Below are 16795 nucleotides of genomic sequence, written 5' to 3'. Positions count from 1 at the left end.
CCAGTGGCAGGAAATGAGGCTTCGTGTGCCTCTAGGCCCCAGCTTTGATGTTAACAAGCCGGGGAGCCAGGTCAGGGAGGGCCCCAGAGCCTGCCTGTCCAGCCAGGTGGTGGCCAGAGGGGCTCAGTGGAGACTCACTGACTGCAATAAGTGGCTGTAATTGCGTTTATTAGCTCGACAAGGCAGATGTGAATTATTGTCTATGACAAAATGGCCACGTATCAGCACACATTAGATGCCACAAGGAAATAAGAACTGATGACTTTAGCAACATTAGGCATGTTCTCCCCTGAAGCTACTGGTGTGGGAAGGGCAGGAGATGGGCCCTGAGCCCGTAATGGGGATAGGAGGCCTGCCATCTCCTTGCTCTGCTCAGTCCCCACCATGCTTGTGGCCTGTCCTAAAGGTGCTGCTTCTGATGGCCTTTTATTTTCCACCCTGAAGGGCACTTGCAATCCATGTATTTCCAGGTCCTGAGAGGTTCCAAAGGTTGGCTTGGGGGCGGTGTTTTCCCAGCCCTTGGACCTTACACAGCTCCACAGCAGATGAGACACATGCTGGCACGTGGTGCGTCCAAGGCAGTGGTGCAGGCACAGGTGCTGGCAAGGTCCTGGTGGGCTAGCTGTCATACCAGTCGAGGAAGAGCAAGGAAAAGGAACACATGACGAGGAAGAAGAGGATCCACACTCGGAAACCTGCATTGTTTTTGATGGCCTGGCAGGAGGAGCACAGGCGTTAGCACCAGCCTGGACTGGGTTTAGAAGCCCTAGGTGCCCCGAGCACACCTCTATGAATCCTATGCTCTCATTAGATAGGCACAAAAGCCACTGTGCATGGACACTGACAGAGAGCAAAGCCCTTGCATTTCTTTTTTTTTTTTTTCCTTTTTTTTTCTTTCCTTTCCTTTTCTTTTTTTGGTTTTCCGAGACAGGGTTTCTCTGTGTAGCCTTGGCTGTCCTGGAACTCACTCTGTAGACCAGGCTAGCCTCAAACTCAGAAATCCGCCTGCCTCTGCCTCCCAAGACACTTTAAAAATTACATTTATCTCAATGGTGGGTAGGTGGGAATGCATGCCACCGTGTATGTGGGATAGGGTCAGAGGAAAATGTAGAGTTAATTCTCTGCTTCTACCCTGTAAACTTCAGAAATTAAAATCAGATTGTCTTGCCTGGCAACAAGCACCTTTATCCACTGAGCCATTTTGCTTGCTCTGTCTTTTAACCTCTTCTGTTGGGCAAAGCCTAACCTCCCAGGACTCAATTCCCCAGGGACCAATCCCATTTGAACCAGGGCTTGGGTGTTCCAGTGATGCCTGTCTATGGTGACACAAGGGAAAACTAGGAGGTCTGGGATTTAGAGACAGCTGGCTCATAAGGCTAGGTGCCTTACACAGTTAGTTCCTGGGTTCCTCCTCTCTGTGGACTCATCCTTGGTGTCAGATTATCCTGACCCTACCTGGGTGCTCTCCCACCCACTGTCCTTGCAGGGATGGAAGCTACTTTCTCTTGAGAATCAGCAGGTATTATGAACACATGCTCTGAGGCTGGCCCTGACTGTAAACCCATGGCTACAGCTGCAAGGTAGACCCTAAACACTACACAGTACTCTTGGACAACCTCACTAATGGGATTCAGGCTGCTGGGGTGCAGTGCTGGGCCACATCAGACTAGAAAGCACCAGGTACCTACCTCTCGGATGTCTTCGTTGCCTTCCTTAATATTTTCAGTTGCCCCCACGACTAACTGGTGAATGCTGTCGATCTCAGTTTCCTGTGGAAGAGAAGAATATCAGGGAAGACAGGCATTCTTTTCTCCACCAAGAAGACATTCTTCTACAAGTACTTGTCTGAAGCATAAAGCTTTCAGGGTGACCAGGCTCAGTGTGGATACTCTACCCTGTGCACTGTGGCCAGTACTTCTCCTCAGCCCCATTATCTGAAGTACAGCTAGTGCTCCAGGCCTCTCTCAGAGCCAGCAAGTAGTACCACTGACATATCTGGCCCATGGCAGGCCTTTCAGTGGGACTCTGACCAAGTCAGGTAGTGCCCTGCTGTAGTAACACCACATATGCCACCATGAATATGTTCTCTACATGGTAATCCAGTGACATACCCTGGCTAGCCATACAGCAAAGGGAATCACAGTCTTTTAGGCTCCAAGGTCTAGAGGCTGCACCCACACAGCCTGTGGATCGTCACCAGAGAGGTGGGCCTCACCCAACACAAAAAGAGGGAAATTTATGGCTCAGAGATGTCTACTAGCTTACAGAGGGTCACATACTGTTTGAGTGGCAGGACTAGGATAAGGCTCTTATCAGGTTGTACAGCTCACACTATCTCCTATCTCTCCTGTGTCACTCACCAAGTGACAAGGACAAATATGAACTGCTGATACTGGCCTCTTCTCCAGCATTGTTTATTCTTTATAAGGTCTAGAAGCCAGCTTCATGATGTTGTAGGCTTTGAAATACATTAGCCATACAAGCAGCATGTTTTTTTTTAATTTATTTTTTATTAGATATTTTCTTTATATACATTTCAAATGCGATCCCGAAAGTTCCCTATACCCTCCCTCCGCCCTGCTCCCCTACCCACCCACTCCCAATTCTTGGCCCTGGCATTCCCCTGTACTGGGGCATATAAAGTTCAAGCAGCATGTTTTTAACACATTGCTAAATGGGTAAGAGTTAGAACAAGACATGAATTGCTGGCCACAAATGCCCTGTGTAAATGCTGAGAACTTGGAAGTAAAGGGTGCTGGTCTCCATTCATGAGACAATGCTATTGGAGACCCTACCATACCAGCCACGTGGTACTGTTTTTAGTCTTCCTGTGGGGGTGGGGGTGGAAGGAAAGGGGAGCATGCTCTAATGTGCCCACATTTAGGGAGCCCTTCCTGGTATAATGCTATAGAATGGAAGGCAGGCTTCAGTCATTCAGTTCCCAGTGGAGACATCACTGGAGTGCACATGGCACATGGCCCAGGGCATGTGGGTAGTGACACACTGCAGAGATCATCAGAGCAGGAGCTGAGGAGTTTGCCATAAACAGCCCGCAGCACTGACATAAGCGTGGTTCTCAAGGCCTCACAGTTCAAGGGGCCCATGGTGGACTCCAGAGGGACACCATCCTCATAACCTACTATACTTCCCATAGGGCAGCTCTCTTCTTTCTCAGGGGGGCTTTTTGCTTAGGCCTCTTGGGCAGTCACTGCAGTGCCAGCTGATGTCCCTTGGTAGAAGGCTGAGTCCTGGAGCCTAAAAGACTGTGATTCCCTTTGCTGTATGGCTAGCCAGGGTATGTCACTGGATTACCATGTAGAGAACATATTCATGGTGGCATATGTGGTGTTACTACAGCAGGGCACTACCTGGCTTGGTCAGAGTCCCACTGAAAGGCCTGCCATGGGCCAGATAGGTCAGTGGTACTACTTGCTGGCTCTGAGAGAGAGAGAGGCCTGGAGCACTAGCTGTACTTCAGATAATGGGGCTGAGGAGAAGTACTGGCCACAGTGCACAGGGTGGAGTATCCACAGTGCAACCTGGTCACCCTGAAAGCTTTATGCTTTAGACAAGGCGACTCTCCCCAAAGTGAGCTGCGGTGCCAGAAGCTTGCTTTGATGGCTTCCTCTGTCATGCAGCTGACATGGCCATTAGGCCAAGGGTCTGCACAAAGCCTGTCTCCAGGGTTCATGGCCTTCACACACATGTGGCTTGGGTAGATCTTTAAGATACTTATGAACAGGGCTGGAGAAATGGCTTGGCAGTTAAGAGCACTGACTGTTCTTCCAGAGGTCCTGAGTTCAATTCCCAGCAACCACATGGTGGCTCACAACCATCTGTAATGGGATCTGGTGCCCTCTTCTGGTGTTTCTGAAGTCAGCTACAGTGTACCCATATAAATAAATAAATCTTTTTTTTTTCTTTTAAAAAAGATACCTGTGAATCTTATTCTTATGACCGTGTACTCCCAAATGTTCTTAGCTTCTACCTCATCCATGCTGACTCAACTCCGCTGTGAGGTTCAGGCAGCTGTGAGTGAGCCAACATCCCGGAGAGAAAAGTATGTTTTAGTCCTAAGCTCACCGGGGAGCAATCTTCCCCCTCTCAGCTGGGCTCCAGGAGCAGCAGGGGCTGGCTGAGAGGCTGTCCCTAATTTCTGGAGCACAGTGGGTTGAAAAGCAGCTCTCCACTCGGCACCGGGCAGAGCGCTTCTGTGCTCACCTGTGAACACAACAGCAGCCCCGTGGTCCCCTCCCTTTCTACAGGTGGGGGTGGGGGATGGCATGGAGGGCTGCACCTTCCTAGTACCACTGGATGCTCTAGCTCACAGGGGCCACTCTGCTCCTCAGCTGTGCCCCAGAGGGTTGCTGTGGGCTGACTGGAAGCGAGGTCAGGGTGCTCTGAGTGATGTGACTAGCTAACAGAACATGGTGCTGTCTAGTCTGCAGCACTCAGAGGTTTCTGGAAGAGGGCTCCAAGCTCTCTGTCAGTCCTAACTCAAAACTGCTGGGCCTCTGGATCCTTTTACCTGTTGCAAAACCTTTTCGGTGAATATCTCTTGGAGTCTGGAAATTTCAACGACTTTCCCTTCGATTTGCCTTCAGAAAAGAATGGACAGGTGACATGTTAGCTGTTAGTTCCTGGTAATCTAAGACGAATGGTACAATTTTCTGAAGGAAACATTAAAGTGATGGCAAAAGAGGAAGGGCAGCCATGCCTGACAGGAGGAGGAGCTGGGCAGGCACGGTAAGTCCTCTGCGTAGCCTCGTTACCTTGTGATACATGCTGGAGAAGCAAAGGCATGGTCACTTTGAAAGCCCATCTTTAAAAAAAAAAGTATTATTTCTCTCTCAAGCCAGCTCCCTATGGCAAGACAATGCTGCAGTTCAGTCTGTGATCACCCCGTCTGGTTTAGCAATTACGTGCTTGCCCAACCTGAAACACTTTCCACCATGGGGCAGGCTGGGGCTGAGGGGCTGAGAGTGGAAGCTGGCTCAGACTGACCTTCCCTACTCCAGCACAGCTGAGTCAGGGGCAGGAGAAAGGTGTGAGTGGTGAGAGGAGCTGGGATTCCCTCTAGAAAATATGAGAAGGGCAGACAGGAGACATGGAAGGAGCAGTACCAGGGCATGGAGAAGAACAGTAAGTGGATGGGCAGAAGAGGCCCGAGAGAGCCACCTCTGGGACAAAACCCTGGGGCTGTCCCAGGGAGTACCCCTACCCTGAATAAGTCCCAGGCTGGGAGGGGCCACACTCTGAATGGAATGGGGTCCTGCAAAGACTCAGCTATTGCTTCCACAGCACTGCCACACTCCTGTGGAACACGGGTGCTTGCAGTTCACTGGCAAGTGGGTGTGAGCCTGGTCACCTGGAAGCAGGACTCCTGGGACAAGTACCTTCACAAGGCCCCCACTGCATTTACAGCCACTCCACCCAAGCAGCCCTGTGCTAGTGCTATGGTTCTGCATTTGGGGCAGACTGTCTTTAGTGTGTGCTTTTTGGATGCTGCAGCACCCACAAGCTTACTGTAGCAGCCAGTTTCCTCCCACAGGCTCAGCGGGCCCTGCCCTGTTACACGTGGGTGCCTGGATGCCAAAGCAAGTGGAAAGAGCCCCCTGTATCTGGGAAAGCTGTCATCAAGCTACTAGCTACATACATACCTCACTTCGTCAAACAAGCTGTTCATTTCACCAATGAGTCGCTGATTTTCTTGTTCAAACTGCAAAGAAGCACGCACACTCAGAATGATATCAGATGGGACTCAAGAAAGGGGGAACAAGGAACCTTTGACCTGCCACCCACTTTCTTGGCCAGCACAGGGTATTGCCAGCAGATTGTCTGAAAAATACCATACTCAGGGAGGAAAATGCTTGCCAGTCCAAAGACTAACTGTGCTACTTTGACTTCAGAGTCCTCCTGGGTCTGAACTCAGGAGCAGCTGACACTCAGACTAACGGCTGAGCAGAGGAAGCTGCCTCTGCAGCTTCAGACACACACTCCGCTTTGATTCCACGGCTGCCACCTATCTCCAGGTGCAGCATTTTAGACAGAGAACTTGGTGTGGGGAGACTGAGGGGCAGAGGCTGGCAGGCTCCTTGGTCTGTGACAGGGACAGACCTTTGACCTCCCAGGGCTTTGTGTGGCAGCACCAGGGCTGCCCACTGCCTAGAGGTAGCACCACTGCCCTTTTAGAGTAAGCTCCACACCTGCTTCATACTGGCGTGTCCTAATTTTCCTTCTGTGGAGTAAAGTCTAGATCCTGAGCAGAACGCTCTGAAAAGAACTCAGGTAATACATGGCTCCTCATGTTGGGCTCAGTACCCCACTGCCTATGACAACAGTGCACTGCTTCCCTGTTGACTCTACCTGGCCCAGCAGAAGAGGCCTCAGGTACATATTATCATCTGTGATCCAACCAATGTTCACCTCTGATGGCAGCCTCAGCCACTTCCACAGGACACAGGTGTATGCCACATCCCCCCATCTCTTCTGACTGGCTGGGGCCTCCAGCACAGGTGCCATGTTAAGGCTTGGCCACAGAGCAGATGGAGGCACTTTCTCTGGATCTTCCCTGCATGCAGCTTCACTGTGATATTTCTTAACTTGTTCAGGGATCAGCTTCTCTCGAGAGGCAGAGCCATCTTTAGTCCTTAAGCCCTGCACAAACCCTGCTGCCCGGCCATCAGAACTGAGGCTTCATTCTACCCTAGACTCATCAGATCAGAAAATGGGAGGAGGAGGAGGATGGGGTGGTTCCCAGCACCACTTGAGTCATAGCAGGCTGCCTTGCATACTGTGGAGACAGTATTGCTAGTGGCTGTTTTCATTAGGCATCACAGAGACCAGGTAAGAGAATAAAACCTTCACTTTGAGTCTGAAGGCATCAGCTGTTAACTGTCTGCTCAGCAGTGACTTAGGAGGCCAGTATTCCTTGAGCAGGTGTAATTACTTCAGTTGTAGGTGCTGATTTACATGCATCAACCCCCTCAGGTATGCTCAAGTTTGTTTTCCAGCGAAGCATTTCCTTTCTTTCTTTCTTTTTCCCCTAATGATAAAATATGGATCTGCCCTTTTAAATCTTGTCTTTAGATGCTTTGAAACTGTTCTTACACACGATTAACTATCAGTCTAGGTGACTTACTACTGGAATGCTGCCTGGAAACAAAGACCTCTGGTTTCCTCCAGCCCAGGCATGAGATCCAGGGCTGTGGGGCCTTTCTAAGCCCTAGCAGCTGACACTTCGGAAAGTATCACAGTGGCTCCAGCAGTCAGGCAAAGGCACAGGCTTCCCTGACCCCAGGAGTTCTGTATGCCATCTCAGAAATACCCAGCCTTTCAAGGGACTGATGCCACACGCCATCCCATGTGGTAAGGGGTGCTACTTCATAACAAATGCTGCTACTGTTAAGAACTGTAATGTAAATGCCTGTGTTTTCTGATGGACACTCACTGGCAAACCTGCCCCGAAGTTTGGGTAGCAGGGGTTGCCATGGTGGCCACATACCTCATGGTATGGAAGCCAGGTGTGAGAGCTCATGAAAATGGTTAGGTGGTCCTAGTTGGTCGGCAATCTTTCTTTTTCTTTTTTTTTCTTTTTTGGTTTTTCAAGACAGGGTTTCTCTGTATAGCCCTGGCTGCCCTCGAACTCAGAAATCCACCTGCCTCTGCCTCCCGAGTGCTGGGATTAAAGGCGTGAGCCACCACGCCCGGCTGTCGGCAACCTTTTGATGGCCACCAGTTTCTTTGTGGACAGCTGTGAACCTTGTCCTTCCTTGACCCTGAGGTATGAAGTTGCAGTTGAAATCCCATCCCCTTCACCTTTGAATCTGTATGTCTTTGGGTAGGTGAGTAATCCAATCCTTCTGTCCTTCTGCCTTTGGGAAGAGTAGGACTTAGGCACTGAGGTCGTTAAGACACGTATGTTGTCTCCTTGAGTACTCTCTGGGAGGCAGATTCCAGACAGGTTGTTAATGTGAGTTGGGAGATGCGTGGAGGTCCCTTTCACCTCAGATTCAATGGAGCAGCTGTGGCCCATTGCTGTCTCACTCTGTCAGGCTCTGGAATATGTACAGGCTGTTCCTTCTAGGGTCAGTCTGACTGTGCAGCCATGTTGCCTCCTCACATAAGTAGGGACTTGGCCAGGCCAGGCACAGGGCTGAACCAAAGCCTTAGTCTCTGTCATCAACACCACAGCAGGATGTCTATATGCCCAGAGATACAACTTGAGATTCAGGTGTCCCTGAACAGGTAGGTGTCTATGGCTCACCACACAGTGGGGGCTGCAATACTCCCTCCTGGATGAGGCTAAGTAACATAACCCAAGTGGAAGTACTCAAGACAGCCATGGTGCAAGCACAGTATGCTAAGCAATAGCTCCCTTTACTATCTGCCTCTTGGTGGTCAACTAGACTTTCCCTCTGTGAAGGGCTTCTAGTCTGGTTTAAAAGACACAAGTCCGTTAGTAATATCTTTCTATAGAAATCCTGTTTTCAATTTACCCCTCTTTGCTAAGTTTTACAAAGAAAGACACTATTGTCAAGGCCTTTCAGTAAAAAATAAGGCAGGATGAAGTGTTCCCATCTCAAGTTGTCCAGAGAAGAAAAGTGAGGACTCAGACGCTCCCAACACCTAAGTTCTTGATATATGAATTGTGCTGGGCCTCAGGATGAAAGTGTGCCAGCTGGCTGCCTGGGTGCCATGAGCTCTGGGGACACCTGCTATAGACTCACTGTATACAGGTTTAAGAAAGGCCATAGTAGTGTCTTCAAAGTTACCTCAATGAACACAACAATAAATAAAGGTGACTCTGCTTGAGTAAAATGAATGGGGCATGTAAGAGAAATGTGGGTTCTAAAGGACAGCAATCTTAACGTCTGACATTAGGAAACAACTGAGCTTCACTGAGCCTGCCATAAACCTCTGCCGACTTAAGGCCGCATCCACCTGTACCATGACTTACACCTGGACAGCGACTGCACATGCAAACAACATCCCGTAGCCATTCTGCACCACCTAGAAACAACTTCTTTGTTTAAAAGAATGAACTAAATTGCCAGTATAGGGCTTAATTTCATCCTAAGGGAAAGTTCCAACACTCATTATGAATTATGACCACAATTTGCTAAACTACTTTCATCATAAAACCAATAATATAGTATTCCTGTCTACCATTTTTAGGATTGGGCCTTTGAATTGGGCTAGTCAGATTTTACAATACGACTTTCAGCAATTACTCCCCAACAAGAACGTCATTAGGTGAACATTAAGTAGACTGTTATAAAAAGTTTGAGACATCCTTCTGTCCCATCCACCCGCAGCAACAGAACAAAAACCAGGAAGCACTGCAGACACTGGTTATATGGCACCAACCCTGCAGGCTACACCAGCAGCCTTTTGGTGAATGGTCTGGTTGGGACAGCAGGACATGAAAGATGACACCACAGACTTGGGAGAGAAACTCTCCTGATACTTGTCTTCAGCTGTGTGGCAGGCTGTGTGGCAGAGTGGCTCTCAATCACGACTCTCTATAGTTCTGCAGGGCATCCATTCAGATGAGCTTGATGCCCACCGAGGCTCATTTGCTTCCCAAGTTACATGGACAAGTAGTGAGAGGAGGACTCACAGCTGACTGCCCGGTGCCCCAGCTCTGGTTCTCCTCCATCTTAGAAGGACTATGCCATGGGATGGCAGACACCTTGCTGTCTGCTTCCTTAGGCCTACCTTTCACAGTGCCAGTGGTGACAAATAGCATGATTTTAGCACACTCCTGTCATTCATTATTAGTTGTCAGAGAGCATACAATCCAGCTGTATTGAAACCCATTTGTTATTTTCTGCCTCTAATGTAGCATTTCCAGGTATCACTCATGGCCCTGTCTCCTCCCTGTCTACAGTGTTTCTAGGAGGATGTCCTATGGCAGTCTACATCTTCTGTCATGTTCACAGTACTTCCAAGATGTCTAAAATGGAATTATCAACTCCTGCTCCCTGTGCCCCAATTCCCAGATCCATGCTTGCCCTTTTCCTGACTGCCCCAGTCAGAAATCTCCCAAGTCTCTGGTCCTCTCACATCTGTCCTTCAGGGGATAGCTCTCCATCATCAGCCCTAGGCGGCATCCTTATTCCCCTTGAGAGCTGTAAGAGTACACAGAGGTTCCAGATGAAGGCAGATGTGGGCTGCGGTGGGCTGAGTCCAGAGCCCTTTCCTTGGCCTTAAGGTAGCAGCTCCTTAAGCTTCCCAAATGTTTTCACCTGTTTGTGCTAATTGCTTTCTGTTTCAGCCGTTTGTTTCAAGCAAGGTGAAAAAGGAAGTTAAGTAAGAGACTCTGAGCCTGTCACCTGGGCTGGACAGCTAACTCTGAGGAAGCAGGCATGTGAACAGGCCTTCCATACCATTGACAAGAACCTCAAGCATTTACGCTACACTCATCAGTCACTGACCTACTTAGCAGCCATCCGCAATCACTGACCTGGTGAGCAACGATTCTGCTCACATGGTCCTAGCATAGTAGAGGGTACAGAATACAAGAGGTCACACTGGAGACATGATAGGAGTCAGACAGGAGTGGGGAGAAAAGCCCTTTCCAGGGAAATAGCCAGTGGCACAAACAGCTTTCTGAAAGGCAGAAGGCTAGGCCAAGGCCAGAGCCCATTCTTATTAGACAGGAGGGCTTCTGTTCACCACAGATCCTCTTGTCTCCAGAGACTGGGAACCCAGCTCCACTCTTATCAGCAGGGGCTTGCTGGCAAGGCCATTGCTGCTCTTTGCCAAGGACAGGAGGAGATGACAAATACTGCAAGCCTGAAGAAGATCCAGGGAGATGAGCCCTAAATGGCTCATCGTCAATGCTGCACAGCCAGGAGGCTGCCGTTTGGGAAGCTATCACCAAAACTTTGTCCCCTGAAACCACTCAGAAAAGACAAATAAGACACTTAGCACAAGGGACAGGTCACCAGGAGGTCATCATTGTCCTGATGGTTGTTCCTGTCACCCTTCAGTCATCACCATGTTTCTTTCCATTTCTATGACTCCAGAGACTCAACTGAGTATATGCACCATCTTTGCAAACATAAGAGACACATTTAAAATGGATGCCTAGCATCCTGCTGGTGAAGACGCTTAGCAAGACCATCCAAGCTAACTTCTGTTGAAATTATGCTACCGTGAACTGACATCATGAAAAGCCTAACAGGAAGTAGGATATTAAGTGGGTAAGTGTATCTAAAATGTGTTTATACTTTTAAAGCTCAGTATCAAATTAGGAAAATTTGCACAACCTCCCACTTACTCAAAGTCTTAGGACAGGCAGTTAAAGGGAAGCAGTTAGGATTACCATCTGTATCTCTTCTGGAGACAGCTCATCTTCACCCTTGCCATCGCCCCAGGTTCCCAGTTCGGGCTGTGATTCAGCCAAAGGCTTTTCTGTTAAGAAAGGAAACAGTAAAGTGGACAAAAATAGGAAGCCAGCTATTTAGTCAGAACAGGCAGCTTAAGAAGCAGGCATATGAAGGCATCAAAAGGAGTAGAGTTGTGCAGTGTGGTCCAAACTGGAGAGTTAGCTAGTGTGCTAACTCCATGACCCATCCATGTACTACTAAGTCTTTTTCTAGGATAGCCATAGACTAATAACATGAACATTTTAATCTAGAAAACCTTCTGTTCGTGACAAGACAAGCACACAATGCCTCTTCAATAGCACAGGTGCCTTGAAAGAACTGCTGCCCAGCATGATCAAGGAGGGCTGTCTGTCTGGGGGAAGGTAAAGGCTGCTCAGTGGGGGCTATTACAAGCCGGATCCTAAAGGGGATTCTAGGTTTCTGTGTGTAGTCGTGTCCCTGGGCTCCATCATTGTTTTGCTAGGGTCTCAAAGGCAAATGCTGCATCCTTTTCTTTTCCTTAGCCCTAATCAATTTCCTATTAAGCTTAGCCCTGCGCGGTGGTCAGAGTTCAAGGGGTTTTGGCTGGGAAACCCAGCACACTCAGCACAGCAGAGTGGAGAGGAGGTAGACTAGGCCCAGTCTGCATCAAAGTTATGGCTACTATTAGAAACACATCTTTATCAACAGTGACCTATACCTCAGTGCAGGTGAGCCGGAGCTACAGACAAGAGAAAACATCGAGATCACAGAGCATGCTCAGGCAGAGTGGCACTGTTCTGAGCAACACTCTGGGTGTGAACCCATCACACTCACACCCCTGTGACGTCAGTCCCCTACTTGGCTTCAGTATGGTCCTCATTTCAGATTTCTCTTCCCTTCTCCTTTGAATACAAACATAAAGCCCTCTAACAATAGATCTAAGCATGAATTAGCTACATCAGCATGGAGGAGTTCTGTGCTCTCCAGGTGCTTCGACTGTGTGTCACCTGAAGCCCTTCTGATCTGGGCCTCAGGACTCGCCTAAAACACAGTGCTCACAGCATACTGAGCCAACCAGTCAGATCCTGATGCCCTACCTGCATCCCAGGCCTTCTGTAGTTTTGCTGCAGCCAGCCTCTGCAACCTGATTTCTTATAACTTGTGCTCCTCACTAACCCCAAGGGCTCAGTGACTACATCCACGTGGGCCTCCATCACTCAAGGGCTCAGTGACTACACCCACAAGGGCTTCCATCACTCTGCCCTTCAGTGTTCTCCTTGTTCTATTTCTTCTGCCTATGACTGTCTAAGCTTCTTTCTTAGGTGCTGACTACGTTGCTCAGGGCTACCTCTTCCTGAGGCCCCCAGGACACTCTGCTGAACTCTGTCCCCACTTCTGTTTTTCCCAGGATGCTACTTTCGTCTAGGAGCTGGAACCCTATCTTCCCAGGCAACATCGAGCTCCTCAGGGGCAGGAACCATGACTCACTAGAGAAACACATCTGAATACCCAGAAACCCAGGTGGGAAAACAATTTACCACAGACACGAAGAATGCAGCCTTGCCAGGCAGAAGGTTTAAGGAAAAGGCCTTAATGCTGGAGGAGGTAGGCCAACCAGGAGCAGAAGTGTGAACTTGCTGACTAAATGACAAGTGCCAAGTGGCAGAGGGAGTATGACAGACAGTAGACCATCCCTTGCCTAGATCCATACCACCTTTTTTTGGTATCAGAACATGCTCATGTGGGTGACACCTCAGGTTTCAAAAGGAAATAAATACTGAAAGGCTAAGTAAAAGACACATCCCCACAGGTCAGGCTTGAAAACTGTCACTCGCAGCACACTTAGCAGATGTCCACACACAGGAAGAAACACTTTCTACTGGCACGCTGTAAAGGGCAGACACAGCCATGTGAAGGAGAGCTGGCTGTAGGGGAGAATTTTCCCTGTCAGGATCAAGCCTGAGATACAAAGAAGAACATAGCCAGGAAACAGACAGCACATGAAAGCTGGGTGCAGGTCTTTCCCTGGCCTGTCTGGCCTGCTTCTCCCCTTCTCTCCACTTCCTTCAGAAGTGCACCCAGGCTAGGGCACCACAATGCCTATTTCCCAAGATCCCCCGAGCTCCTAGTTCTAAGTCTCCCTGCTCACCCCTCAATACCCTGTTTCCACCTGAACACCCAGCAGGCAGGCCCCAAAGGCCCAACACATTTAGGTATGTGGACTCCCTTCCCCCACCTTACTGTCAGAGTGTACATGGAGCTACACTCACCTCAGGCAGCAATGCCTTCCACCAGCTCTTCAGCCTCAAGGCTATAAGTTTTACCAAGCTCCCATCCCACACACCCAAATGACCGCAGAGTCCAAAATGTGACAGGAACACTCGTCTCCATGGGGGTGGGGGTGGGGCCCAGTGGCAGGGGTCTTGTGTCTGGGTTGTGGCAAGAGATTACTGTCCAGCCTGCCAGCTTCCATGCCACCTCTCAGCAGTGTCAGAGCTGTTTGGATATCAGCCATACCATGGTCCACTCCAGCTCTGGAATGCCCATTGGAGTCCTACCATGCTGAGCTCCAAAGGCAAACTTGGATTCAGCTGCGAACTTCATGAGGATGCCTCCCCACTGCCTCCCCAGCGCCATGCATGTTGCCTTTCCCACACTGGCCCCTCTGAGGGCCCTGGTCACTGGTGATGCTAGGTCCTTTAGGATGCTTATTTGTCATTCACAGATGTTCTTAAGAAACTGCCATTCACTCTGGTTTTAGGGATTTTGCATTTGATTGTGTGTTTTCTTAACTTTTAAAAATCAACTTTGGTTTGTTTGTTTGTTTGTTTGCCTGTTTGTTTTCTAAAGACACACAGAGAGGAAGGATGTGGTGTTGGGTAGGTGAGCAGGAACTTGGAGGAGTCAGAGGAGGGGAGATATGATCAGAATATACTGTATTAGATTTTTTTCAATTAATAAAAAAACCACCATTCAGATCCTTTGCCATTTCCAGCTGGGTGTGTTTTTAGCTTTCAGTTGAAAAGCCTGTATGTCCACCCATGTGGATGGAAGTGCATCATCAGATTCTGTGGGCTGTCTTTGCATTCTCTTGGTCTCCTTTGAACACAAGCCCCATGACTAGTACTGATCTCCGTGCTCCCATGTTTAACAGCCACAGTGATGCTCAGTGAGCACCGTGAGTGTAGGGCCCAGGGGCTCCTGTCCACATGTGCTGTTTCCTGCACGCTGCTCACAACTGCTCACAGCTCAACCAGTCAGAAGACAACTTTCCGATCATGTGGAGTCCAAGGCTGAGCATAGGAACACGACCGCTCTCCTCACCCTCACAGGCACCACAGTGGAAGGGCGCTGGCCCTCACTTGCTTCCCTATGAGCCCAAAGAAGAGCCATTTCCACTAACTATGAAGTTCCAAGGCCTGGCACCACATGCAGTGTAGGTTTGAGGTCAGCAGTATAATTGGGTATCTTTCCATGAGATGCACTGTCTCTCTAGGCCCTCAGGCAGCACTGGCTTTCCCTCCTGTCACCAGCCTGAGTAGGTGAAAGACTGACTGTGGCTGCTGCATCCAGCTTCAGTAAATGGAGTTAGGATGCCCATCTTGTCCTTTGGGGAGCTGTGCCCATGGGACTGTAGGGAAGCCCTGGGCAGGCACAGAGGTAAACAGAGCCCCTGCATACTGCACCTCAGCAGCTCTGAGCCAGGAATAGGCTGAGGCTGTGCAAACAGAACCACCCACGTGGAAGGCTGCTGTGCTTCTTCAGTGCTGGACTTTGAGCTGTTATATAACTTCTCTGACTCTTAGCTTCCTCACCTATTAAAATACTCACAAAAGCGCACCCCCCCAAAGATCCAATGCGAGTCAGGCCTGTCACTCAGTCAGGATGTGTGGAACAATGAAAGGCTCCAAAAGTGCTGTTCCCACTGCACAGGGGGCCTCTGGCATTCTCCAGGGTGGTGAGCCATGATGAGTGCATGTGGAACACTTATGAAATGCAGGGAATCATGAGAGAGAGGTGGGCTTGAGAGCCAGACCATATACCAGTGAGTCTTGGACCTAGTATTTAAGAGCTTTCACCCTGGAAAAGTAGCCTGGACTCGGAGCCTTTCAGGGTCTTCTAAAGAAAAGAGGCTATGACCCTCCAGTGGTGGCAGAGCCACAGACAGAGAAAACATTCAGGCAGGCCTCACAGCTTCAGTGAGCTGCTAGGCAGTGAGCGGTGCCACACGAAACCTGCTTGCTTGCTACACCGTATGCAGGGATGCAGTGCATCCCTAGCCAGAGGTACATGGACTGTACACATAATGAAGCAGTCCGTGACATTCTGATTTGATGCAGACTAGGCATTTCTTTGGCATGGACTGTCAGGAACATCACCGTCTGTGATGACAAGCAATACAAATCCATCCTTGCATCTTATCCCAGGAGCTGCCTGGCTGTGGAGACCCCTGAGAAAGCATGCTCCATGCTGGGGTAGTGTAGCTGCCTGCCACCAGTACAGACTTCCATTGTGGAGGCTTACACCGTCTTTAGCAGGCAGGCTCAATGGCGCCTCCTCAGTCTCCGCCCAGCAGGAGCACAGGACAGCAGCCCTTCTTCAGAGTCCATGTGAATGTGTGATCCTCAGACTGAGCACTGCTGCCTCTCAGCTGCTTCTGCTTTAGGCGTCTATGCTCACCACGCCGGGTCAGGAACTGCTGCTGCCTCTCTGCTTCGTATTCCTGCTGACAGGTCAGAAGGAAGACGCGCAACGCAAGACTTTTACCTTGAGTCATACCTGGCAGCTCCTCAGCAGCAGGCTTTCCTTCAGAGTCCTGGGAAGCGTTCTGAGGGGCTTTCTCAGATGTAGAGTCTTTCCTCTTGGTATGTGGCTCAGGTTCCAGCTTAGATCTAAAGACAAATACTTGGAAGTTATTTATTTTACTTCCCAAACAGGATCCCTTTCTGACAACAGAGAGGGTCACGTGTGACTTGTGCACTTTTGCTCTGGCCCCTCTACTGGGTTCTAAGAGTCACACGGACACATCCCACCTTCACGGGAAGGTACCATGTTGACAGTACATGGCTTTCTGCATTCCAGCCACAGCCCAGTGCTTAGTATCTGCATACACTGAGGTTGCCCTGGAAAAGGACACCACACCAGGAAGTGGGTATACAGTAAGCAGTAGTTCTATACTAATTCAAAAATACTGCCAAAGACACTCATATACACACGTGCTGCGTACGTGAACACGTGCAGTATCCTGAAATAGTTTAACTATGAAAGTACAAGTCTTTAACAGCCAGTTGAGCCAGGAAGCTCTGTGTTAAGCTTCCTTCTCACCTCTTCCTATACACCTCTGCCCACAATGTGGTCTCCTTTCCCACCATAGGGTACACAGTCCTGTCTGCTACTTAAGAGATCTTCACAGGCTTTCTTCAAGTTTTAAAAATGTG

At 49.4% G+C, this 16795-nt stretch overlaps 1 protein-coding gene across 4 annotated transcripts in view; it reads right to left on the bottom strand.

Moving 5' to 3' along the window:
• Positions 1-151: 151 nt before the first annotated feature.
• The window catches only part of Stx18 (syntaxin 18), a 93503-nt gene continuing 76859 nt past the window's right edge, over positions 152-16795 (bottom strand). For 2 of the 4 annotated variants that reach the window (XM_085836653.1, XM_021162409.3), the window contains 6 exons: positions 16125-16249; positions 11333-11421; positions 5661-5719; positions 4529-4598; positions 1689-1769; positions 152-714 (listed from right to left, as the gene is read on the bottom strand). In XM_085836653.1, coding sequence (XP_085692779.1) covers positions 619-714; positions 1689-1769; positions 4529-4598; positions 5661-5719; positions 11333-11421; positions 16125-16249 — 520 coding nt within the window. In that variant the 3' untranslated portion in view covers positions 152-618. The remainder of the gene's footprint in view (positions 715-1688; positions 1770-4528; positions 4599-5660; positions 5720-11332; positions 11422-16124; positions 16250-16795) is intronic. The other 2 variants (XM_085836654.1, XM_021162410.2) reach the window with 1 other exon arrangement.

The sequence above is a fragment of the Mus caroli genome, unplaced genomic scaffold (assembly GCF_978045245.1).
Source record: "Mus caroli unplaced genomic scaffold, Mus_caroli_1 scaffold_4, whole genome shotgun sequence".
Classification (NCBI taxonomy): domain Eukaryota; kingdom Metazoa; phylum Chordata; class Mammalia; order Rodentia; family Muridae; genus Mus; species Mus caroli.
This window is presented reverse-complemented; position numbering and strand designations above follow the sequence as displayed.